Source organism: Plecotus auritus, assembly GCF_963455305.1.
Source record: "Plecotus auritus genome assembly, chromosome: 3".
NCBI classification, from domain to species: Eukaryota; Metazoa; Chordata; class Mammalia; order Chiroptera; family Vespertilionidae; genus Plecotus; species Plecotus auritus.
Window position 1 is genome coordinate 111084955 of NC_137772.1, and position 27734 is coordinate 111112688.

The 27734-nt window shown below is 40.2% G+C and overlaps 1 protein-coding gene across 4 annotated transcripts in view; it reads left to right on the forward strand.

Annotated features, from left to right (window-relative positions):
- The window catches only part of ALG5 (ALG5 dolichyl-phosphate beta-glucosyltransferase), a 91835-nt gene that overhangs the window by 55497 nt on the left and 8604 nt on the right, over positions 1–27734 (forward strand). For all 4 annotated transcript variants that reach the window (XM_080661877.1, XM_080661878.1, XM_080661876.1 and 1 more), the window contains 2 exons: positions 9184–9243; positions 21258–21409. In XM_080661877.1, the coding sequence (XP_080518003.1) occupies positions 9184–9243; positions 21258–21409 (212 nt within the window). The remainder of the gene's footprint in view (positions 1–9183; positions 9244–21257; positions 21410–27734) is intronic.

Genomic DNA, 27734 nt, shown 5'->3' on the forward strand with positions numbered 1-27734 from the left:
GTTTTACTGCCTCTGTATCTATCTTTTTGTTCATCAGTTTATGTTTTTTATTATCCACAAATGAGTGAGGTCATGTGGTATTTTTCTTTCATTGACTGGCTTATTTCACTTAGCATAATGTTCTCCAATTCCATCCAGGTTGCTACAAATGGTAAGAATTCCTTCTTTTTTATGGCATCATAGTATTCCATTGTATAGATGTACCATAGTTTTCTAATCCAGTCATCTGCTGACGGGCACCTAGGCTGTTTCTAAATCTTAGCTATTGTAAATTGTGCTGCTATGAACATAGGGGTGCATATATCCTTTCTGATTGGTGTTTCTAGTTTCTTAGGATATATTCCTAGGAGTGGGATTACTGGGTCAAATGGGAGTTCCATTTTTAGTTTTTGAGGAAACTCCATACTGTTCTCCACAGTGGCTGCACCAGTCTGAATTCCCACCAGCAGTGCACGAGGGTTCCTTTTTCTCTGCATCCTCTCCAACACTTGTTGTTTGTTGATTTGTTGATGATAGCCATTCTGACAGGTGTAAGATGGTATCGCATTGTCGTTTTGATTTGCATCTCTCGGATAATTAGTGACTTTGAGCATGTTTTCATGTGTCTCTTGGCCTTCCTTCTGTCTTCTTTCGATAAGAATCTATTTGGGCCGAAACTGGTTTGGCTCAGTGGATAGAGCGTCGGCCTGCAGACTGAAGGGTCCCGGGTTCGATTCCGGTCAAGGGCACGTACCTTGGTTGCGGGCACATCCCCAGTGGGGGTGTGCAAGAGGCAGCTGATCGATGTTTCTCTCTCATCGATGTTTCTAGCTCTCTATCCCTCTCCCTTCCTCTCTGTAAAATATCAATAAAATATATTTAAAAAAAAAAAAGAAAATATTCTATTTGGGTCCGTTGCCCATTTTTTGATTGGATCATTTGTCTTCCTTTTATTAAGTTGTATAAGCTGCATGTAGATGTTGGAGATTAAACCTTTATCAGTGATAACATTTGCAAATATGTTCTCCCATACAGTGTGGTTTCTTGTTGTTTTGTTGATGGTTTCTTTTGCTGTGCAAAAGCTTTTTATTTTGATGTAGTCCCACTTGTTAATTTTCTCCTTGGCTTCCATTGCCCTAGGGGCAGTATCAGTGAAGAAGTTCCTTTGGCATATGTCTGAGATTTTGCTGCCTGTGGAATCCTCTAGTATTTTTATGGTTTCCCATCATATGTTTAAGTCCTATATCCATTTTGAGTTTATTTTTGTGTATGGTGTAAGTTGGTGGTCTAGTTTCATTTTTTTGCATGTATCTGTCCAATTTTCCCAACACCATTTATTGAAGAGACTGTCTTGACTCCATTGTATGTTCATGCCTCCTTTGTCAAATATTAATTGTGCATAGTGGTTTGGGTCGATATCTGGATTATCTATTCTATTCCATTGGTCTATATGTCTGTTCTTGTGCCAGTACCAGGCTGTTTTGAGAACAGTGGCTTTGTAATACAGCTTGAAAACTGGTATTGAGATCCCTCCTACTTTATTCTTCTTTCTCAGGATTGCTGTGGCTATTCGGGGTCTTTTTTTATTCCAGATGAATTTTTGGAGAGTTCTTTCTAGGTCTGTGAAGTATGCTGTTGGTATTTTAATGGGGAGTGCATTGAATCTATAGATTGTTTTGGGTAGTATGGACATTTTGATGATGATGATTCTACCAATCCATGAACATGGTATGTTCTTACATCTGTTTATATCTTCCTCTATCTCTTTTTCAGTGTCCTGTAGCTTTGCGCATATCGGTCTTTTACCTCCTTGGTTAAGTTTATTCCTAGGTATCTTAATTTTTTTGGTGCGATGGTAAATGGGATTGCTTTTTTAGTCTCTCTTTCTGTAAGTTCACTATTGGTGTATAGAAATGCCATAGATTTCTTGGCGTTAATTTTGTATCCTCCTACATTGCCGAATTCATTTATTAAGTCTGTTAGTTTTTTGATGGAGTCTTTCAGATTTTTTATGTACAATATCATGTCATCTGCAAATAAGGACAGCTTTACTTCTTCTTTTCCAATTTGGATCCCTTTTATTTCTTTTTCTTGTCTAATTGCAATGGCTAATACTTCCATTACTATTTCAACCAGGAGTGGTGAGAGTGGGCATCCCTGTCTTGTTCCTGTTCTTAGGGGAAATGCTTTTAGTTTTTGCCCATTGAGTATGATGTTAGCTGTGGGTTTATCATATATAGCTTTTAATATATTGAGGTATGATTCTACTATTCCCACCTTGTTCAGAGTTTTTATCAAGAAAGGGTGTTGGATTTTGTCAAATGCTTTTTCTGCATCAATTGATATGACTGTGTGATTTTTATCTCTCAATTTGTTTATGTGATGTATCATGTTTATTGATTTGCGGATATTGTACTATCCTTGCATTCCTGGGATAAATCCTACTTGGTCATGGTGTATGATCTTTTTGATGTACTGCAGGATCCGTTATGCTAGAATTTTGTTGAGGATTTTGGCATCTGCGTTCATGAGGGATATTGGCCTGTAATTCTCCTTCATTGTGTTGTCTTTATCTGGTTTTGGTATTAGGGTGATGCTGGCTTCATAGAAGGATCTTGGAAGTGTGCCTTCCTCTTGATTTTTTTGGAAAAGTCTGAGGAGGATAGGTTTTAGTTCTTCCTTGAATGTTTGGTAAAACTCCCCTGTGAAGCCGTCTGGCCCCGGGCTTTTGTTTGCTGGAAGCTTTTTGATGACTGCTTCAATTTCTTCCATAGTTATTGGCATATTGAGCTGTTTAGATTCTTCCTGATTGAATTTTGGAAGGTTATATTTTTCTAGGAATATGTCCATTTCCTCCAGTTTGTCCAGTTAGTTGGAATAGAGTTGTTCGTAGTATTTTTTAACAATCCTTTGTATTTCGGCAGGATCTGTTGTTATTTCACCTCTTTCATTTCTGATTTTGTTTATTTGGGTCTTCTCTCTTTGCTTCTTTGTGCGCTTGGCTAGAGGTTAATAAATCTTGTTTATCCTTTCGAAGAACCAGCTCTTGGTTTTGTTATTCTTTTGTATTGTTTCTTTGGTCTCTATGTCATTTATCTCCTCTCTGATCTTTATTATTTCTTTCCTTCTGCTTACACTGGGCTTTTCTTGTTGCTCTTTTTCTAACTCTTTGAGTTGTTGGGTTAGGTAATTTATTACCCCTGTTTCTTGTTTTTTGCAGTAGGCTTGTAGAGCTATGAACTTCCCTCTCAAGACTGCTTTCGCTGTGTCCCATAGATTTTGGATTGTTGTGTTTTCATTGTCATTTTTTGCATGATGTTTTTTATTTCTTCCTTGATCTCTCTGGTAACCCAGTCATTGTTTAATAGCATGCTGTTTAGTCTCCATGTGTTTGATTTCTTTGGATTGTTTTTATTGTAGTTGATTTCCAGTTTTATGCCACTGTGGTCTGAGAAGATGCTTGATATCATTTCTATCTTCTTGAAGTTGAAGAGACTTTGCCTATGACCCAACATATAGTCTATCTTTGAAAATGACCCATGTGCACTTGAGAGGAATGTATATTCTGTGGCTTTGGGGTGAAATGTTCTGAAGATGTCAATTAATTCCATCTGGTCTAGTGCGTCATTTAGGATTGATGTTTCTTTGCTGATTTTTCGTTTAGAGGATTTGTCCAATGGTGATAGTGGGGTATTAAAGTGTCCTCCTTTGATTGTATTGCTGTCAATCTCTCCCTTGATATCCTCCAGATTTTTTTATGTATTTGGGAGCTCCTGTATTGGGTGCATGTATGTTTTCCAGAGTTATTTCCTTTTGTTGGATTGCTCCCTTTAGTATTTTGAAGTGGCCTTCCTTATCTCTTGTTATGTCCTTTACCTTGAGATCTAATTTGTCAGATACAAGTATTGCTACCCCAGCTTTTTTTTTCATTTCCATTTGCCTGGAAGACCTTTTTCAATCCCTTCACCCTCAGTCTGTGTGCATCCTTTTTTCTGAGGTTGGTTTCTTGTAGACAGCAGATATATGGGTCTTGTTTTCTTATCCAACCTGTTACCCTATGTATTTTGATTGGGGCATTTAATCCATTTACATTTAAAGTTATTATTGATAGGTACTTATTTGTTGCCATTTTTATTCTTTTACCCCTGTGTTCCTTCTTCGCTTCCTATTTCTTTTTTTTCTTTTTTTTTTTTTTTTTACAGCAGACCCTTTAGTATTTCTTGCATTGCTGGTTTGGTGGTAATAAATTCCCTTAGTCCTTTTTTGTCTGTGAAGCTCCTGATTTCACCCTCAGTTTTGATTGATAGCCTTGCTGGGTACAGTATTCTTGGATTCAGACCCTTCCTTTGCTTGGCTTTGTATATTTCATTCCACTCCCTTCTGGCCTGATGAGTTTCTGTTGAGAAATCAGTTGCTAGTCTGATGGTGGTTCCTTTTTATGTAACTTTCTGTCTCTCTCTTGCCGCTTTTAAGATTCTTACTTTGTCGTTGGTGTTTGCCAATTTAATTATAATGTGCCTTGGCGTCGGTCTTTTGGGGTTCATTTTGCTTGGGACTCTGTGATCTTCTTGGATTTGTGTGGATTTTTTCTTCCCTATATCAGGGAATTTTTTGTCATTATTTCTTCAAACAGGTTTTCTATTCCTTGCTCAGCTTCCTTTCCTTCTGGAACCCCTATTATGCGGATGTTGTTTTGTTTCGTGTTGTCCCAAAGTTCCCTTAGATTCTCCTTCCTGCTTTTTAACTTTTTTTTTCTAGAAGCTGCTGTACTTGGGTATTTTTTCCCATATTGTCTTCTAGCTCACTGATGCGGTCCTCTGCTTCTTCTAGTCTACTCTTGATACTTTCTGTTGAGTTCTTTACAGCAGCGATATTTTTCATTTCTTCTTGGTTCTTCTTCATTTCCTCTTGGTTCTTACTCATATTGTCAAATTTGTCTTCCATTCTTTTCAGCTACCTTATGACCATTTCTCTGAATTCTTTCTCTGGCAGGTTGCTTGCCTCCATTTCGTTTACTTCCTTTTCTGGTGATGCGTGCTTTTCTTTCAAGTGCGGGCTGTTTCTTTGTCTCCCCATGGTCTCTCTTCTCCAGATGTCTGCTTATGTAGTTCTCTCTCTCCTTTCCGTGGTGGACTGTAGAGCTCCTCTGCATCTGCAAGATTGTGCCAATTGGGGACCGGTGTTCTGGGGTTCGCAGCTGTTCAGTTGGTGCTGCCGTTGTGGGTTTTCAGGCTTCCAATAAGCTCCATTTTCCTTTTCAAGATGGCGCAGTTACTGCGTCCAAGCTTGTAGCTCTGGCAGGGGACCTAGTCTTAGTGGGGGCTGCCCGGTCAGGGGAATCCCATCTAGCAGTCCCCCACCTTCTCCTGGAGTTTAGCTGTCCCTTAACTTGCCAACAAACACTCCTCGTGCGACCCTTAGCTGTTCTTTCTGCTCCGGGACAAGGCTCGGAACACGTCTGTCTATTCCGCCGCCATTTTTTTTCCACCTATGTTTTTTTTTTTTTTTTTAAATACAGAGGAAAAATAGACAAAATGTTAGCAGTGGCTGCTTTTTAGTGAGATTATGCATGACTTTTCATAATAAAGTTTTATTGTATGCATATAAATTTACAAATAAGCCATATTTTTTACAATGAGCACTTTTAAATTTTATTTTAGTGAATAGTTCCAAATTCAGTGGTATATACAGCAAAACTACTCATTTTTTCAATCACCCAGTTACTTCCAGAAGTTTCCATTTTTCCATTTTTTGTATACTCATTTTAAAGATGTATATATGTATTCTTTTTTAAAAACTATATTTTTATTGATTTCAGAAAGGAAAGGACAGGGAGAGAGAGTGAGAAACATCAATGATGATAGAGAATCACTGATCAGCTTCCTCCTGCATACCTCCTACTGGGAATCAGGCCCACAACTCAGGCATGTGCCCTTGAGCGGTATCGAACCCCGGGACCCTTCAGTCCGCAGGCCAACACTCTATCTACTAAGCCAAACCAGTTAGCACTGTATTCTTTTTAAACATGCAAATTGTAATGCACTATACACTGTTTTGTTGTTTCTATTTAGCAATACTAGAGGTCCAGTGTATGAAAATTCATGCATTTGTGGGGAGGTCCCTCATCGCAGCCTGCCCGCTCTCACAATCCGGGAGCCCTCAGGGTCAGGAGGCTATTTGGAGATCAGGGGAAGGCAACACCCCCATCACACCTCTGCTGCTGCCACTGCCAACAGCACAAGCCTCAGCTGGCCCTGGTTACCTGAGCCTCTGGCGGCCCTGGGCTGTTGGTCAGCTGCCATCCGACGCTTGCCTGTGTCTCGGGCCCGCCCTGGGTGGCTGGGTAGCCGACATCTGAGGGTTGCCTGAGGCTCAGGCATCAAACTGGGCAGCAGACATCTGAGGCTAGCCTGTGCCTTGGGCCGGCCCTAGGTGGCTAGGCAGCCGACATCCGAGGCTTGCCTGCACTTCGGGTGTCATCTGGGCAGCGGCCATCCGAGGCTTGCCTGTGCCTCAGGCATTGACTGGGCAGGCGCCATTCAAGTCTTGCCTGCACCTCGGGCTGGCCCTGGGCAGCTGGGGGCCTGAGGGCAGGTCCAGCCGCACTGTGCGCCTGCCACCCCCCCGGCGGGGTGAAAGGACTGGGGGACTCTGGCGGAGCTGAGGGGACTTGGTGCCGCCATCTTGTGGCTATGGGCGCTGTCATCTTCGTGATGGTTAATTTGCATATTCCCTCTTTATTAGATAGCATATTTTGTAGATTGAACCATATGTTTACCTAAAAGTGCTTCTTATTTTTTCACAGCTTCTTAGTCCCTTTGGATTGATGTACAGGTTTGCTGCTTCAAACAATACTGAAATGATTAATCTTGCATAAATATCAATTTACACATAAGCAAGTTTATTTAATAGGAAGAATTAGTTGTGCAATTACTGGATCCAATTATATGTATATGATTTTGATAACAGTTTTCAGATTGCTGTCCATATAGAGTAAAAATTGAAAGGTTTTATTTTCATTGCTCTCAGTATAAATGTGACTGAAGATCTTTTCAGTTTTTTAAGAGCTATTTTCATTTCCTCTTGTGAATTCTGTTCCTAGCCCATGCCTCTATTCCAACTCAGTTATTGAGTAATGTTCTTAATAATTTGTAGGAGTTCATTATGCATTTTGGAAATTAGCATTTTGTCTATAATATAAATTACAAATATTTTCCTCCAGTTTATTTGTCTTTTAATGTTTAATGTGTTGAATTTTGGTTGTCATACCACACTGTGGTGCGGTGTTTCTTCCTTTTCCGCGTCCTGCACAGAAAGGGAGAAAGACAGGTTCCTGCGGGGAGGAGCTGGGGGTTAAGAAATTAGAAAAAGAAAGAGACAAGAGACAGAAATAGATTCAAGCTGGGTGCCGGGTGGCTTCCTGTCCTCTGAAAGAGAGACACTCACACTCACCTCAGACAACACAGCATATTTACTGGTTTCCAAAAGGGATTTTATGATAAAAAGGAGTTTAGGGTGTGCCCAAATCCTATACATCAGGATCTGAGTAAGCTCCTTATTTTGGGTGGGTCAAGGTCCTTTTTGTTCCTCATTCCAAGTACATGGAATCAGTACTGATAACAGGATTCTGCCAGTGCCCTTGGGCTCAGCTGAATAAGAATTTAAAAAGTATCCATGTGCTTTCCCAGATGGCCCTCTACACCACCCAACAATTTTTTAAGAATTTTATTTTCACATTGATCGATTGTTCTAGGTTTTATGTGCTTTTGCCTTCCTTGAAATTTAAATTTTTATTTATATTTTACACTTGAATATTTGATGTATCTGGAATATATCCTAGTCAGTATGAGGCTCAGGTCCACTTTAATTTGGTTTCCAAATTGCTACTAAGATGCCTCACAATATTTTTCCCCCTGATTTAAAGTGTCATCTTTATCATATTCTAAGTTTAAGTACCCATGTGTTTTGTGTATGTGTATTACTGGCCTCTTCATTCTGGTCTATTGATATTTACATTCCAGTACCTTAGATTTAATTATTGTATCTTTTTAATATTTTTCTTAATACTCTGAAAGTAGTCCTTCCTCACTCTTAGAATTTTTTTGGCTCTTCTTGGTTGTTTATTTTTCAGCATCAACTTTCAGATCAGGTTGTCTAATTTAAAGAAAAATTACTTAGGTATTTCTATTTTTATGGCCTTCAATTTAAAGATTAACTTAGAGAACATTGACTTTTTAATGTTGTCCTCACATCCTCTTATCCAGGATCATTGTATGCCCTTCTGTGTGTTGGATTCACTTATTTCCTTTGGAAATATGTAAATGCTTCTTTAGATCTTGTTACATTTCTTGTAAAATTTATTTCTAGATTTTTCTTTATTGATGTTATAAATGCCAATTTTTTTCTCCATTGTAAGTTTATTATTATTGTCTATATATAAGAAGACTAAAATACCGTGTATAGGTATATGTTCATTTTATACGTACTCATTGTTTTAAATTAATTTATTGCTTCTAATAGTCTTTAAGTTGATATTCTTGGATTTTTAAGAATGTAATGATTTTATATAAAACTAGCTGCCCGGTGCATGGGATTTGTGCACTGGTGGGGGGTGTGGCCTGCGGGGATTGGCCTGCTGTGGGAGTGCTGCTCATGCCAGTCAGCCAAGTGGCTGTGGACCTGCCCTCTGAGCGGCTACTCCTGCTGTGGAGAGCAGCCGCTCATCCTGGTCAGCCAAGCGGCGCTCCCACTTGGGAATGCACTGACCACCAGGGCGCAGCTCCTGCATTGAGTGTCTGCCCCTTGGTGGTCAGTATGTGTCATAGTGTCTGGTCGTTCCGCCGTTTGGTCACTGGGCTTTTATTATATAGGATGATACCATCTGTATAAAAGTCTTTCTAATACTACTGATTTTTCTTTATAGTTATATTAGCATGGTATTTTTAATTAGTAAAAATATTAAATTATGAATTTTGAAGTAATACATTCCCCTAAGTAATCTTTAGCCTGAATAGTATCCTCTTAGTAAGTTCAATTAGACTTCATGAAACTGTACATATTCTGAACTCCTCAGTAAACCTCTTTAATGATATTTAATGTTACTTTCTCAAAAAGTTAGTTTCTAAAAAATGAAATATTCACTTTGAAAATAAATATTTTTATTAATGATATTTAAATATTAAAACATAATTGCTTTTTCTTCAGGATCAAATGGCTATTGCATGTGGATCTCGAGCTCATTTGCAAACAGAATCAATTGCTCAGGTAAGGCTTTCATTAACCAAATAGATCAGTAGTTCTTTCCCCTTTTATATATACAGTAGCACAAAATAAACTTTCATGTTTAATATCATAAAAATTAAGTTCCTCAAAAAAAATAAAATTTTTATTTTGGAAACGTTATGAAGGACTTGCACCGTTAGGAATGATTTTTTTTTTTTAATGAGTACAAGAAGAATTCACTTTAACTTGGACTGAAAGCAGCTTTCTTTGATTTTTATTTTTAAGACACAAAGAAGGAGTCCCCATTCAATTATAATCTAAGACAAATTTTCCTAAATGATGCATTTTGAACATATCAGCTTGCTTTTTGTTTTTCCATATTGGCACACTTAAATACTACATTTTGAGTTTCATTCAAAGTTTAAATTTTGTTTAACTTTATTCCTCTTAGAGAAGCACTGTAGGAATGACTTGAAAGAATAAATAAGGAATCGTCCTATGCAATGTTTTGGTGATTTTTATTTATTTTTTTAATTTTCACTTACTGTTAATATACAATATTATTAGTTTCAGGTGTACAATGTAGTGATTAGGCAATTTTTAAAATTCTTTCATTTAAAAAATGCAGGCCTAGTATATCCAGTTCAGTAATTGTCTATTACATTCTTAATGGCTCATCTGTTACAATAGTCAATGGATTAAAAATCAAGTTGTATTTTTTAGTGCAAGGTCAAAATTATCTGGGTGGGGAGTGTTTTTTTTAAATGCAATATTTCTAGGCCAATCCCAGACACTCTAAATAAGCCTCTAGCCATGAGGCTAGGAGTTTGCATTTTAAACAATTTTCCAGGTTACTTTTATGCATACCAAAGTTTGAGAACCACCAGAATAAAAGTTTGAATCTTTCCCTCAATGATTCTGAAATAAGAAATTCTAGACACAGACACCAGGTGTGTTGGGGCATAAACAGGAGTGGGGTGGGAGGACAATGAGGGAATAAGGACACATATGTAATACCTTAGTCAATAAAGAAAAAAAAATTCTAATTTTATTTTTCAAGATAAACTGATGGCAAAGTTATAGAGCTTCTTAAGAATTATGTTTAAATGTGGAAATCTAGACTCTCCTTTTTTAAGAAGTAAATTATTCTAACATCTTCCTCATGTAGTTCAATGTTTTATATTCATATGGACTTTCATTGGTGTTTTAAAAAGGTTAATATATCAATTATAGAAAACATTGTGCTTTTAGAAATTTGAAACTCAAAGAGTTTAGAGATTAGCTAATCCAACTTTATCACTTTACAGATATGTGTGGGATAAAGAAAGAAAAATATATGTCCAAGATATTCAGCACATTAGTTATAATTATAAAATAGTAGAAGCTGTAAAATACTAAATTCCAACACTAGAAAATATAGGTGTTTCCCGTGGGTGAAATGTCATGCAAACAATAAAACAGATGAAAATGGAGACTATAAAACATGGGAAAATACCTAAAATAATGAAGTTGTGTAAAAAAATATTACCTATACTAATAAAAGGGTAATGTGCTAATTATTAGACTGGGACACCTTCCGGGAGACCTTCCGGACGTCCTTCCAGACAAAGTCATGGTGGCGGGGCTGAGGCAGAGGCAGTTAGGGGAGATCAGGCCAAGAGGGTAGGGCAGTTGGGGGTGATCAGGCCGGTTGCGGGGGGCAGTTGGGGATGATCAGGCTAGCAGGGGGGGCAGTTGGGGGAGAGCAGGCTGGCAGGGGGACAGTTGGGGGCGAACAGGCTGGCATTGGGGGTAGTTAGGGGCGATCAGGCTGGCAGAGGGGCAATTTGGGGGTGAGCAGGCCGGCAGGGTGGGGGCAGTTGGGGAAGAGCAGGCCAGCAGGCAGAGTGGTTAGGGGTGATCAGGTAGGCAGGCATGTGAGCGGTTAGGAGCTAGCAGTCCTGGATTGCGAGAGGGATGTCCGACTGTCGGTTTAGGCCCAATCCCACAGGTATCATTGGGAGGAATTGACCTCCAGGCCAATTGGCTGTGATGACCAGCTGTGTCTACACTGGAAGATCTGTTGCGCAGGAGACACCCTTATGGGGCAGGACTTGCTTCAGTGGGGCTTTGGTGCTTACTGAGTCTGCCCCTTGAGTTTGTCTCTTATGGATGTGAAGAGTTGTAATCCAGTATGGTCTCGCATTGACCACTGGGTACACTGGCTCTTGGATCTCCAAGGAGGTGCAAGGTCAGCCACTGTCTGGGGCTGCCCAGCAGGAGCTACAGAGACATCTGCAGATTCCTCCTCTTTGTATGGAGTTTCGAAGTGCCCAGACGAGGCCTAGCTGTGAAGCAAGGCAGGCTGCTGCTGCTGGGCCTGGGGCCTTCTTTCACCAGGTAGGGGAAGTTTTCTGTCATTATTTCTTCAGAAGCTCTGGGGCTCTCTGACCCAGTTGCAGTTTGACAGGTTTTAGGTGGAGAAAGGACAGGCCATTCATATGCAAAAGCCAATGCGCACAGCTTGGTTATGGTTGTAAATTGGGTGGGGTGGGGTCTCTGGGAATCACTAGGGCAGAGCAAACAGCAATGGCTGCCAGTCAGCCCTGCACAGGATAGGTCCTCAGTTCTCCGCATCCTGCACCCTGGTGCAGGAACAATGATTGTTGTGAGCACCTCTGAGATAAAGCTGCCCTTGAGTTCCTGTCCCAATGCCAGACACTCCAGGTTCTCCCGTATGTGTCTGGGTCCCCCAGAGTCTAGCTCGGAACTGGCATTCAGAGCAAGCGGGAGCTTGTATCTCCCTCCCGATTAAAAGAGCAGCATATCCAGGTGCCAGCACTTTCCACGCTTCCGCACCTCTTACCAGTCTCAATGCACTTTCTTTACCTCTGTAGTTGTGGAACTTGCAGTCATCCAGCTTTCCCACGGTTCTGGGTGGTAGTTGTTCTGCCTTGTAGTTGTAATTTTGATGTGGTTGTGAGAGGCTGCAAGTATAGATGTTTACTTATGCCGCCATCTTGGTTCTCCTCCTCAACTTAGCCTTTTATAGATATAAAACAAACTTGCTTTCTGATTTAGCTAAACTTTTTCCAGCCCATTGAAGTATCCCAACTTCTCTTTCAGGTAATTGTCAGCAACACAGCAGTAAACATCAACACAAAGCACACTATTATTGTAGATCACGCAGGGAGAAAAAAGGTAAAATATTTAACTGTAGCAACTTTTGATTATATTCTGCACAGTGAGAAAACCAGAAGTTATTTTCAAGGTCCACCATTTCTTCTTTTCAGTCGGGTCAAATTTCTTTTTTTGTTTTTTAAATGTATTTTATTGATTTTTTTACAGAGAGAAAGGGAGAAGGATAGAGAGTTAGAAACACTGATGAGAGAGAAACATTGATCAGCTGCCTCCTGCACACCTCCCACTGGGGATGTGCCCGCAACCAAGGTACATGCCCTTGACCAGAATTGAACCTGTGACCTTTCAGTCTGCAGGCCGACACTCTATCCACTGAGCCAAACCGGTTAGGGCTCGGGTCAGCTTTCTAAACTTTCTAAATCTCTGTTTTCTGGCTAATGAATAGAAAATAGTATTCTACTGAGTCTCTTATCTACCTACTCCAGGACTTCCGTGAGGATCAAATGAGATGAGGCACAGGAAAACCCTTCACAGATATTTGGTTACAGTGTGAAGTGTTTCCACCTGGCTATAAAGCAAGTCATGTTCCTGGCCTGAAGAAACTCCAAAGAGGCTATTCGTCGCTAGGGAGAGAAAGCCAGGTGCTGCTACTTGATGTCATTACCCAGACAGAGGGAAGGACACTTAGCATATTAGCCTTTTATACAGATAGACTAGCGGCCTGGTGCACGAAAATTTGTGCACTCGGGAGGGGGGGCTCCCTCAGCCCGGCCTGTGCTCTCTCGCAGTCAGGGACCCCTTGGGGGGTGTTCGACTCATGGCTTAGGCCCGCTCCCCAGGGGGACAGGCCTGAGCTGGCAGTCAGACATCCCTCTAAGCTCAGGAGCCCTCGGGGGATGTCGGACTAACGGCTTAGGCCCACTCCCTGCCAGACAGCTTAGGCCCGCTCCCTTAGTGCTGCCGTGGGGGCAGGAGAGGCTCCCGCCACCGCCACTGTACTAGCCAGCCATGAGCCAACTTCTTGCTGAGTAGCACTCCCCTTGTGGAAGCGCGCTGACCACCAGGTGGCAGCTCCTGTGTTGTTCGTCTGCCCCCTATTGGTCAGTGCACGTCATAGCGACCCGTCATTCTGCCATTAAGGTCAATTTGCATATTACCCTTTTGTTATATAGGATGGTTTTGTGAATTAATTTTTTCCTTTAAAAAACTATATCAATGTAGGAAAAAAGGATAATCTACTTGGTAAAAGATAAAGGTAGATTAGAGAAATAGGAAGCAATGATTAGGAAGCTATTGAAGTAATCAAAGCAAGAGATAATTGCAACCTATATTTATTGTTGTTGACAATATAAAGGAACTGTGTTTTGGTTTTGGTTTTAATGCTCTAAATTATTTTCACTTAGAACTCCCATTAGTTGAAAATTCTTTTAGTTTTTATTAGAATAGTATTTAAATGAGACTGTGTAAGGTCTAAATCTTATTTTACCCAATTCTGGTTTTAGGCAGACATCAAGAGCTCTGTCTCATGATCTGTATGCTTATAATTTATCTTGTGTTCCATCCATCCCTCCAACTCTAAAACTAACTGATTTGCCCCAGTCGGGTAGATGAGTTGATTAGAGCATCATCCGTATATACCAAGGTTGTGGGTTCAATCTCCGGTAAGGTCATATACAAAAAGCAACTAATGAATGCATGAGTGGAACAACAAATAGATGTCTAAATAAACAAACAACAAACAATTTTAAAAATAAGTGATTGATTTAGTGCTTTTGGACCCCATAGAATTGGCTGCTACTCTATAAGATAAAAGGATAAATTTATCCACTGACTAAGGACCTGCTATTGTCTACTGCAGATGCTATGCATAACTGCTATTCAGAAGGCTTGTATTTCAATTCCAGATGATCTCATAGAACTATACCTATCTTTTTTCCAATTTTAAATCTTTTTTTTTTTGCTTTTTTAAAATTTTTTAAAGTATTATGTCTCCTTTTTCCCTGATTGATCCCCCAACCCCTTCTCCCCCTGTCACTTACACCCTCCAGGACAAACCCCTACAGCTCCAGTGTCTGTGTCCATTGGTTATGCTAATATGCATGCATACAAGTCCTTTGGTTGATCTCTACCCTTCTCCCCTCCCCTCCCCTGCCTTCTCTCTTCGGTTGGACGGTCTGTTCAGTGTTACCTTCTCTCTGGATCTATTTTTGTTCATCAGTTTATGTTGATCATTTTATCCCACATATGAGTGACATTATGTGATACTTACCTTTCTCTGACTGGCTTATTTCGCTTAGTATAATGCTCTCCAGTTCCATCTATGCTGTTGCAAATGGTAAAAGTTCCTTTTTTTATAGCAGCATAGTATTCCATTGTGTAGATGAACCAGAGTTTTTTAATCCACTCATATTCATTTTTGTTTTTTTAATTACAGCTAACATACATTATTATGTTAGTTTTAGGTGTACACCCTAGTTGTTATATATTGCATAACTTACTAATCAATCACCCCAATAAATTTTGCATCCATCTGACAACATGCATAGTTATTAGAATATTAGTAACTTCATTCCCTATGCTGTACTTTACATCCCCATGACTATTCTGTACGTCTTAATCCCTTCAGCTTTTCACCCATCTTGCTAGTCTCCTGCCCATCTAGCCACCGTCAAAATGTTCTCTATATTTATGAGTCTGTTTCTGTTCTGCTTGTTTGTTTATTTTGGTTTTTAGATGTCAATTATTGATTGGTATGTATTTATTGCCATTTTATCATTCACATTTTTTATCTTCTTTTTTTTTCCTTCTTAAGAAGACCCTTCAACATTTCATATAATATTGGTTTGGTAGTGATGAATTCCTTTAGCTTTTTCTTGCTGGGAAGCTCTATATTTGTCCCTCGATTCTAAATGATAACTTTGCTGAGTAGAGAAATCTTGGTTGTAGGTCCTTGTTTTTCATCACTTTGAATATTTCTTGCTACTCCCTTCTGGCTTGCAGAAGTTTCTGTTGAGAATCAGTTGACAGTCTTATGGGAGGACTCCCTTGTAGGTAACTAACTACATTTATCTTGCTGCTTTTAAGATTCTCTCTTTGTCTTTAACCTTTTGCATTTTAATTATGGTGTGTCTTGATGTAGGCCTCTTTGGTTTCATCTTGTTTGGGACTCTGTGCTTCCTGGACTTTTATGTCTATTTCCTTCACCAAGTTAGGGAAGCTTTCTATCATTTTTTCAATTTCTTGTTCCCTCTCTTCTCCTTCCAGCACCCCCATGATGTGAATGTTAGTACACTTGAAGTTTTCCTGAGGCTCCTTAAACTATCCTCATTTTTTTTTTATTCTTTTTTCTGTTCTGATTGGGTGTTTTTTGCCTCCTTATATTCCAAATAGCTAATTTGATTCTTGGTTTCATCTACTCTAGAGTTAATTCTCTGTAAATTATTCTTTACTTCTGTTAGTTTATCCTTTATTTCTGACTAGTCTTTTTATTCTGCTGAGTTTCTCACTCAGTACATTAAGCATCCTTATAACCAGTGTTTTGAACTCTAAATCTAGTAGATTGCTTCTCTCCATTTTGTTTAGTTTTTATTTTTCTGGAGTTTTGTTCTGTTCTTTCATTTGGGACATTTCTTTGTCTCTTCATTTTGGCATCCTCCTTTTGTTTGTTTCTATGTATTAGGTAGAGCTGCTACATCTCCCAACTTTGTAGAATGGCCTATGTAGTCAGTGTTCTGGTGGCACAACCTCCCTGATCACCCAAGCAGGGCCTTCAAGGGGTATCTCCCATGTGGACTGTGTACTACCTCCTCTTGTAGTTTAACTTTGATTGCTGTTGGCTTGGCAAGAGGAGGGATTTACCCCCAGGTCAATCAGCTGCAAGGACTGGCTATGACCACCAACCACTGACCTTTGACTACTGTGGATAATCAACTGTGTAGGGGCCCATCTCACAGAGCAGGACTTACTTCAGTGGGGCTATAGTGCTTGCTTAGTCTGCTCATTGAGTGTGTTGCCTATAGAGGTGGTTGAGCCATGCTGCTTTGACATAGTCTAAAGCTGTCCACTGAGTTACTGTCTGTGAGGCTTCCCAGAGTTGCAGGCCAATGTCAGCCACTGCTTTTGTTCTGGTGAGGGCCACCCAGTGTGAGCTACAAAGCAGTCTGCAGATGGCTGCTACTTGTGCTGGGTTTGGAGTGCCCAGGGGAGGCCCAAGGCCTGCTGCTGTGAGTACCACCCTGAGGCCACTTAGTGAGAGTTACTGGGCATGCTGAGGCCAGCTGCTGCTTGTTTGAGAGATTTTTAGGAGAATCTGAAGCATGAGCAAGACAGGCCATTAGTATGGAAAAGCTGCTGGAAACAGCTTAGATGAGCCCGAAAGTTGTGAAGTTGTATGTCACGGGGCCTCAAGGAATCACTGGTGTTGGGGGGGTGGGCAATGGGAGGGGGCAAGGACAAACAGTGTGAGCCATGTTGATGGAGACTCAGATATGACTCCCACGTGCCAGCTCTGTGGGGGAAGGCTCATCCAAGGATCATTGGACTCAGACAGCACTTCTGTCTGGGAGAACTTGTTTGCCCAGTTCTTGCCCTGATGCCAGATAATTTTGTTCCTTCCCATATGTCTCTGTTGCTTTTCAAGCTGCAGTCCCAGCACTGAAGCTCAGAGGGAGTGAGTCTGACTAAGTCCCTGAATGGGCCCTTTAAGAGGAATTGTCTGGGATTCCAGCAGCCTTTGTCTTCCTCATCCTCAATCCCTGCTGGTTTTTACAGCCAAAAATCATGAGGACTTCTCTTCCTAGCACTGGAACCCAGGGTTGGGGGTGGGGTGCTCGTGTAGGGCTGGGACCCCTTGCTCCTCAAGGTGGGGCTCCACAGCTGAGATATCCCTTCCAATTTTTATCTGCCACATTTTGGTGTGGTAACAGCCTGTTCCACATCTTCACCTCCCCTCACAGTCTGGATATGGCTTCTTCTTTAATTCCCTAGTTGTAGGACTTCCATTCAGTCAGATTTCAATTGGTTCTGAATGATGGTTATTCTGTAATTTAGTTGTAATTTTGATGTGGTTGTGGGAGGGAGTGAGTACCACTCTTACTTATGCCACAGTGTTGTTCAGAAGTGAGAGCTTCCAGAACTAAATCTTATTGAAGATCCTTTCCGAGAAACAACACATCCTTTTGCCACATGTCCAAGAAACTGCAGCATGGCCTCCCATTTCTGAGCACTCAGTTTTTTTCTGAATGTGCTGTAGCTAACATAAACCCCTGTATTGTGGATAGTGAAAAAGTTACAAAAGAATTAATAATTAAAATAATAAACTGTGACTTCAATAGCTTAATTGCATAGATTTCAGACTTATATTTTCTAAATACATTTAAACATATTCTCAGTTAACACTACCATGTGTTCTGCTCCCTTGGAAGTAAAACAGGATACAGCACTGATGGAGTCTTTTAGCACACTTAAATGTATTCATATTCCCATTTGTTCTGTGTAACAGTTATAATAATAATGTTTATATTGTGTGGGTATTCTTGAATTTATCATTTAAAAGATTCAAAATAGAATCTATTACTACGTGATGTCTTTAGATTTTCTTTGAAGACATCTTGGGACTTCTTTGAACTTCTTATTTTAAGATAATGAAATTCCTTTAAATTTTACCTGAATTCCTTGTTTATATTTCATAACATTAGAAAGATTATTTTTAATACTGAAGTAGTGAATGTCTTTTTCCTTGATGCTTTTAAAAGTCTACCAGAAGTTCATATACTGCTATTCTATGACTTTGTTAGCTTTATTTTATTAAGTTTATCTTATAATATATTTTCAGTTGTCTTTTAAATTTAAGATATTTTCCCAGGTTTTTAAAATTAAAGAAAGATCTTCTTTGTAGTTAATTGTTATACATTTAAATATGCTACACATCAAATTTAATGTATTCATGTGAACTTCACGTTTCTAGATTTTAAAAATAGCCTTTATCTTAAAACAAACAAAAATCTTCTATTCACATCGAAGCAAAAACAGTCATGAGTATTTTTATTTTATAACTAGTAAGGTCACCTAAATCACATTCAAGAAAAATCGTTTATAGCCATTGTTTTTCTACCTTTTAGTTTTTATTTTTCTGTCTTTGAATTTCTACTTGTTCCTTTCCTAAGCGTAAATGCTCTTTTGAAGGATTAATCAGTCAACCAGTATTTATTGGAAATATTTTATATGGAAGGCAAGGTGTTGTGAAATTCCCAGAGTATTTTAAGATTAGGTTTCTGCCATATCTACTTAGAGACATAGGACATAATTACATCAAAACATAACTAGAGTTTCTAGGTGATAAATGAGAAGCGTTAGATCCTTTCAAAAAGTTTATTTTATATACTTTATAAATATTTTTTTCTTCCTTCCCTTCTTGGCCTATTTACATGAGTGAAATTGTGGTCAAAATATTAAAATGAGCTTTCAAGCTTTCCTTATTAAAAATATTTATTGAGTTTCTATTACTTTCTGTGCCAAATACTTGGCTAAAGGCTTTAATATTATCTCATTGAATTCTTGTGATAACATCTGAAAGTAGGCATTTTCATTCCCATTTTCAGATGAGGAAAGTGAGACAGAGTGTGTAAGTAACTTGCTCATGGTTACCCTAATTATTAATGAATTTGAATATAGGTCTCTTAATTCAGTGGGCTTTTTTTCTACTTATGTTATCAATGAGTCGTGATTCTTTCAATGATGATATAAAAAGCTATGTGAATGAAGAATGATACTAAAGATTACAATTACAAAAAAAAAAAGGGTGAACAGACTTTTCTCTACTGGTATACGATATTAAATATTTTACATAGACTCATAATAGGTTGTTTATATAAATATCTAATTATTATTTCATGGGTCTATTAACCCATGTTAAGAGATCCTGTCTTTTTTAATTCCAAATATGAAAGTCTTGAATACAGTGATAACTAAGGATCTATTATTGTTAAGATTTAACTAGTGGCCCGGTGCACAAAATTCATGCATGGGCGTGGTGTTCCTCAGCCCAGCCTGCACCCTCTTCAATCTGGGACCCCTTAAAGGATGTCCTATTGCCAGTTTACAGGGAATGGGCCTAAACTGGCAGTTGGAAAACCCTCTCGCAATCCAGGACTGCTGCCTCCTAAGCGCTCATCTGCCTGTCTTTCTGATTGCCCCTAACCACTCTGCCTTCAGGCTTGCTCACCCCCAACTGCCCCCTGCAGCCTGCTCACCCCCAAATGCCCCCCCCCCCGCTGGCCTGCTCACCCCCATCTCCCCTCCCCACTGGCCTGCTCCCCCCCTGCTGGCCTGCTCACTCCAAACTGCCCCCCCCCCCCCGCTGTCCTGATCACTCCCAACTGACCCCCACTGACGGCCTGCTCACCCCCAACTGGCCCCCCTGCTGGTCTGCTCACCCCCAACAGCACCCCCCCCCCCACCAGCCTGATCACCCACAACTGCCATCCCGTCCTGGCCTGATCACCCACAACTGCCCTCCCCTCTTGGCCTCTAACCGCCTCCACCTCGGCCCCGCCACCATGGCTTTGTCCAGAAGAACATCCAGAAGGTCTCCTGGAAGGTCTCCTAGTCTAATTAGCATATTACCCTTTTATTAGTATAGATAGAGGCCTGGTGCACGGGTGGGGGCCAGCTGGTTTGCCCTGAAGGGTGTCCTGGATCAGGGTGGGGTTCCCTTGGGGCATGGGGCGGCCTGGGTGAGGAGCCTGTGGTGGTTTGCAGGCTGGCCACGCCCCCATGGGATGAGGGTCCCCACAGAGGGGCGTGGCCAGCCTGGGTGAGGGGCTGAGGGCTGTTTTCAGGATGGCCACACCCCCTTCAGGGTGGGGGTCCCCACTGGGCTGCCTGGCCAGCCTTGGTAAGGGGCTGAGGGTCGTTTTCAGGCTGACCACGCCCCCTGGCAACCCAGGTTCCAAGCCCCTCCTTTTTTTTTTTTTCTCCAGCCCCTCCTTGAGCAGAGGCTAGGGCCGGCTGGAAGCCTGGGTTGCCCCAGTGACCCAGGCCCCCAGCAACTCCTTGAGCATTGGCCAGGGAGGGCGGGAAGCTTGGCTTCTTCCATTGCCGGGGGCAACCCAAGCCTCCTGCTCGTTCCAGCTCTGTGGTCGCTGCCATCTTTGTTGGGTTAATTTGCATACTCGCTCCTGATTGGCTTGTGGGCATAGCAGAGGGACGGTCAATTAGCATGTTTCTCTTTTATTAGTGTAGAAGTTTTCAGTGTTTAATGAATAATAAAATATTATGTCCTGTTGTTACTAATAATGAAATTAATTACTAATAACAATAATTAATAAATAGGAGTAAAGATTACTTAAGTTTAGTATCTAAAGTATTAAAGAACTTAATTGTTAAAGTATGTTTAATCGGGTATGTCATGCCTAATTAGGCATACTGGGTTTTTGTTTCAAATTCCTTTCTAGTCTGAAACTTTTGTGATATTATGCAGTACCACTTTTATCATTTTTATTAGCTAGGTATTGAACTTTAGGTTCAAATTTTACTGTTTTGCTTTTTCAAGATATTCTGGTAACTGTCACCTCTTTTGAAACTGAAGTGTATTTGGGACAAAGAGGCACAAAATAGGTGAATGAGATGTTCTCTTTGTGTATAGCAGCTTAAACTGCTATGCTATGCTTCTGGTAAATTCAAGCTCTGATCTCTCACAGGTACTGTGATTCTTCTTGTCTGACTCAACCTCCAGAGTGCCTCTGCCCTGCTCTAAGCAGACAGTATCTTCACAGTTTCTATGATACACTTTTTCAGTAAAGTTAATGGAACAATGGTGTTCACATGTAAGATCTACCCAGCCAATTACATATTAATTGCAGTTGTGTACAGCCAGGTGTTTTCACTGTCTCCTTTATAGGTAAATGGAAAAGTCATTTTTATTGTCTTTGTTTCAGCGTTCTTACTTCCGTACTCTGCTCATGTATGGATTCCACTTCCTGGTGTGGTTCCTTTGTGTCAAAGGAATCAGAGACACACAGTGTGGGTTCAAATTATTAACACGAGAAGCAGCTTCACGGACGTTTTCATCTCTACACATTGAACGATGGTAGGTTCCTAACTGGAATGTATCTGGTATATCTTATTATACAGCGTTATTTCAGGTAATGAGAAGCAGGCCTCTATTCTCATAATGAACATCCAGGTTTAAACAGAATTGACACTTTTTATATGTAATCTGTGCCTATATACTTTTACTGGTTGGATATAAAGTTATGAATTCATTTTAATTATAGACAGTATAAATTGAGAGGACTGAAAAATCCTGTGTCCTTAAGCTTTCTTTTTTTTTCTTTACAGGAGTTAAGTTCTCTCTCCTGCCTAAGACCAATCTTCTGCATCTCCTTCCACCTTCTAAGAACCTAATCTTGTTTGTTTTTTTCTATTATACATAGCCTTTTCCCCTCAATCAGATCTTTCCCATAAGTTTTAAAAACAATTTTAAATTTCTATTCCCATTAAAGAAAAATTCTCTCTATTGACACTACTGCCCCCCACCCAGCATCCCTTCAGCTCTAGCCCTGTATGCTTTCATAGCTGACCTTTTCTTGAAAGAATGGTCTGTATTCACTCTCACCATTTTCTCATTTCCCACTTCACTCTTCACCCCACCTTAATATGAATTTTCCCTCATCCTTACATCTAAACATATGGTTACCTTCATGTTGTTAAATTCAGTGGTCATGTTTTATATGACAATTTATTGTCTTACTAGTAATTAACCCATCAGCAGCTCTCAATGCTTCTGAACTCTCTATCTTGAAATACGCTGTTCCCTCAGCATATCTTTATCCCCATCGTGGCTACTGTATTGGACAACATAGTTCCAGGATATTGGGAGAGTTTTAGTTAAAGAACATTTAAAAATTTTGTTTTTCTTCTTTAAATGTTATGTCATGTGCATGCCTCTTTTTAAAAAATATATATATTTTTATTGATTTTTTACAGCGAGGAAGGGAGAGGGATAGATAGTTAGAAACATCGATGAGAGAGAAACATCGATCAGCCGCCTCCTGCACACCTCCCAGTGGGGATGTGCCCACAACCAAGGTACATGCCCTTGACCAGAATCGAACCTGGGACATTTCAGTTCGCAGGCCGATGCTCTATTTACCGAGCCAAACCGGTTTCGGCATATGCATGCCTTTTAAATTATTTATTTGGACTTGGTTGGCATAGTACTGACCTGACTTAAAATTTTAGCCTCTCACATTTCTTTATGGTCCAATTATGTTTAATTTGGACCTGTAAAGGAGAACTACCAAATATGCATGTATCAACTTAGTTAGCAGTATTTTCTTTACCACTTTTCATAAATAGTTGTCATTTAAACATTTCTTTAAATCAAAATCATGTACACTTTTTAGTCAAGAAAGACTAAAGAAAAGATTTTTTTATGTAGTATAAATTAGAGAAATCGAATTGTGCATCTGTTTATTTCCATATGTCACCTGAGACTTCTTTCTTAAAGAATTTATCCTAAAGATTCATTCAGATTTTTCAAATGAATTTCATTAAAACCCCCAAGTTGAGTTTCTAGGTATTAGAAAACATATAGCTGAAGTTAAAAGACTAGATATTTCTTTTATTCAGAATTACAGACTTGAGTATAGGTAATGTTAAATATCCTATATATTAAAAGCCCAGTGACCGAAATGGCAGAACCACCAGAATGACCGCGGCCCCACGCCCCAGTTGGCCCCGCCCCCAAGCAGGGACACCCATCCCCATCGGGGGCATGGCCAGCCTATAAACCACCCGTGGCCCCTCGTCCCGGCTGGCCCCAACCCCCAGCGGGGATCCCCACCCCGATCTGGGGCCCCCATCAGGGCAGGCCAGCCACCACCCCCATGCACCAGGCCTCTCTCCTATATAATAAAAGGGTGATATGCAAATTGACCCTAACAGTGGAATGACCAGAACGACCACTTAACCAGTCACTATGAGGTGCACTGACCATCTCTCAGTCCCTTTCCCCACCCAGCAGGCTCCAATCTCCCAATGGGGAAAGGGGAACTGGGGGTGGGTGGCGGGGGACATGGGTAGCGCCAGTCCAACGCCCCCGCCTCGCCAGTAGCCCCCCACACACAGGGCGACCTGCAGCAGGGGCAGGAATGGCCACCCTCTCGGTCCCTTCCCCCGGCCAGCAGACTCTGATCTCCAGATGGGGAACAGGGAAACAGGGATGGATTGCTGGGGACGGGCGGCGCCAGGCCAACACCCCCACCAGTCGCCCCACACACAGAGGGTGACCTGTGGCGGGGGGCGGGGCTGGGAAGCGGTCGGAACAGCAAACCTCTCAGTTCCTCCCCCAGCCAGCAGGCTCTGATCACCCGATGGCAAACGGGGAACTGGGGTGGGTGGTGGTGGAGGGCGGAGCCAGCTGCAGGCAGCCGGGGAAGATGGCACTGATTGCAGGCCAGGCCTAGGGACCATACCCGCGCACGAATTTCATGCACTGGGCCTCTAGTAAATATATATGTATAGAATCTCCATCCTCACATGTACCTCAGCTAAATTCTTTCTATTTAATCTTAAGGTGTAATTTAACCCAATTTATGAGTAAGTTTAAAAATGAATTCTTTTGAAATGTATTTTCTTCTGATAAATACATTCTATTTTTAATCAATGTTATACATGTTTCTAATTTAAAGTCAGCCCCATAAGGATTCTAACAAAAAAAAACAGTTGTCCCTAATGCCATTTCCCACCACCCCCAATTCATACTCTCTAACTATAGCCACTTCCAACACTATACTGTTTTTTGTAGTATTTGTTTTCCTATTCAGAATGGTTTTGCATAGCTACGTGTCCATTTTTCAGTTTTATATATTACTTTTCAAAATAGAAAATTAATGGATACCTAATTAGTTCTCCTAAATTTCTGTGCACCCTCCACACTTATTCTCCTAGTATAGTTTAAAAATAACTTTGGATTACATCAGTATTGATGTAATTGTTACAGCTATGTAAAGATAATTTACATTTACCTCGGCTAGGGGCAGGTAGGGGCTGGGAGAAGGTTGGTAAAGGGGGGGTGGTGGAAATGGGAGATATCTGTAATACTATCAACAATAAAAAATATATTTTAAAAAACTACAGGATGCAATATGAATATTACCTTTCTTGTAATACTTTTTGTTTTTCTACAAATAATAACTATTGCCCCAGCCAGGTGACTTGGTTGGAACATCATCTCATGCAACAAAAGGGTTGCGGATTCGATTCCCAGTCAGTGACATATCTAGGTTTTGGGGCATGTATGGGAGGCAACTGAGTGATGTGTCTTACATCGATATCTCTCAAATCAATAAGCATATCCTCAGGTGAGGATTAAAAAATTATTTAAGAAGATAATAGCTATCTTATGTTTTTTATATATTATATTATATTATATTATATTATATTATATTATATTATATTATTATATTATTATATTTATTATATTTATTATATTATATTATAATCCATCAGGAGTACAAATTCTCCTCCTTGGATGTTACTTTCTAGTTCTCTGGCCTCCTGTACAGTTCCTATTCTCCCTTTTCTTTTCCTTGGTTTACACTCCTATTGTAGTGGAGCACATCCTCTATTCAATTCCCTAAATTATAAGAAGGCAACTTTGAGATTTTGCATGGAAAGAGGTATCTTTATTCTCACATTTATTTAATAGTTAGCTGGAAAAAAAATTAGGTTGGAAATCAGTGTTTTTATGTAGTTCAGTTCTGTAGATGATGTGAATCTTGATATGGTACTATGGTATGTTGTCTCCACATACCCCCATTCCCACCCACCACCTTTGGAAGTATTCAGAAACTTATGTCCATTTTTTAAAAGATTTTTTTATTGGTTTTTAGAGAGGGAAAGAGAGAGAAACACCTTTGTGAGAGGGAAATGCCAATAGGCTGCCTCCTGCATGTCCACTACTGGGATCCAGCCTGAAACATAGGTATGGGACCTGACCAGGAATCATACCAGTAGCCTTCCAGTGCATGGGACAACACCCATTAAACTGAACCACACCTCCAGGGCTTAACATGGTTGTTTTTAAAAAATTAACTTTATTGTTGAAAGTATAACACATGTCAGCTTTTTATTGTTATTTTCCCCATTGAACCCCTCCTCTCAGGCAGGCAGGCAGAGGCGGTTAGGGGCAATCAGGCAGGCAGGCTAGCAGTTAGGGGCGATCAGACAGGCAGAGTGGTTATGGGCGATCAGGCAGGCAGGCAGAGGCGGTTAGGGGCAATCAGGCAGGCAGTTAGAGTGGTTAGGGGCGATTAGGCAGGCAGGCGAGCAGTTAGGGGCGATCAGACAGGCAGGTAGAATGGTTAGGGGCGATCTGGCAGGCAGAGGCGGTTAGGGGCGATCAAGCAGGTAGGCGAGCAGTTAGGGGTGATCAGGCAGGCGAGCAATTACGAGCCAGCTGTCCCAGATTGTGAGAGGGTGCAGGCCGGGCTGAGGGACACCCCCGTCCCACGCACACACCCTCCGTGCACGAATTTAGTGCACCGGGCCTCTAAGTTAGTGTATAAAAGTGCCATCGATTTCTGGGTGTTAATTTTGTAACCTGCTACATTGCCAAAATATTGTATTAAATCTAGTACTGTTTTGTGGAATCTTTAGGGTTTTCTATATACAATATCATGTCATCTGCAAATAATGACAGTTTTACTCCCTCCTCTGCAATTTGGATGCCTTTTATTTCTTCTTCTCTAATAACTGAGGCTAGTACTTCCAGCACTATATTGAATAATAGTGGTGAAAGCGGACATTTCTGTCTTGTTCCTATTCTTAGGGGAAATGGGTTTTAGTTTTTGCCCATTGAGTATCATGTTGGCTGAAGGTTTGTTAAATATGGCCTTTATTAGGTTAAGGTATGATCCCTATATTCCCATTTGCTGAGAGTTTTTATCTAAAAAGATTGTTGGATTTTGTCAAATGCTTTTCTGCATCAATTGATATGATCATGTGGTTTTTGTTTTCCAAGTTTTTTATGTGATGTATCACATTTATTGATTTGAGAATGTTGTACCAGCCTTGCATACCCAAAATAAATCCCACTTGGTCATGGTGTATGATCTTTTCAATGTATTCCTGGATTGGATTTGCTAATATTTTGTTGAGAATTTTAGCCTCTATGTTCATGGGGATATTGGCCTGTAATTCTTTTTCTTTGTGCTGTTTTTACCTGGTTTTGGAATTAAGCAAATGATATTCTCATAAAAAGACCTTGGAAGTGTTCCTTCCTCTTGGATTTTTTGGGGAATAATTTGAGGAGGCTAGATGTTAGTTCTTCTTTTAATGTTCGGTAAAATTGCCCTTGAAGCCATCTGGACTGGGGCTTTTGTTTACTGGGAGTTCTTTTTTTATTACTGCTTCAATTTCATTAGTAGTTATGGGCATGTTCAAGTTTTGTGATTGTTCCTGGTTGAGTTTTGGAAGATTGTATTTTTCTTGGAATATGTTGTTCATTTTGTCCAGGTTGACCAACTTGTTATATAGTTGTTCATAGTTTTTTTGTGTGTTTTGTTTTTTTTACAATCCTTTGTATTTCTATGGGGTCAGTTGTTACTTCACCTCTTTCGTTTCTGATTTTGTTTATTTGGGTCCTCTCTCTTTGTTTCTTGAGTCTGGCTAACAGTTCATCAATCTTATTTATCTTTTCAGAGAACCAGCTCTTGGTTTCATTGATTTAATCTTTATAATTTCCTTCCTTCTACTTACTCTTCCTTTCTAAGTCTTTAAATTGTAGGGTTAAATCATTTATTATTAATTTTACTTGTTCTTGGAGGAAGGTCTGTAGGGCTATGAACTTCCCTTTCAGTACTGCTTTTGCTGTGTCCCACAGATTTGGGGTTGTTTTGTGATCATTTTCCTTTGTTTCCAGGAAGTTTTTGATTTCTTTCTTGATCTCTTTAGTGAACCCTTCATTGTTTAATAACATGCAATTTTGCCACCATGTGTTTGAATATTTCTGAGTGTCTTTATTGTAGTTTATTTCTAATTTCTTGCTATTGTGATCTATGAAGTTGCTTGATATGATTTCAGTCTTCTTAAACTTAAAAAGACTCACTTTGTTTCCTAACATGTGGTTTATCTTTGAAATTGTCCCATGTGCACTTGAGTAGAATGTATATTCTATAGCTTTGGAGTGAAATATTCTGAAAATGTAATTACTTCTGGTCTAGTGTGTTGTTTAGAATCGCTGTTTCCTTAATTTTTTGTCTAGAACATCTATCCAGCTATGTAGATGCAGTGTTGAAGTCCTCTACTATGATTGTATTGCTGTCCATTTCTCCTTTAAAATCCTCCAGAAGTTTTTTTATATATTTGTATTGGGTGCATATATGTTTACCAGAGTTATATCCTCTTGT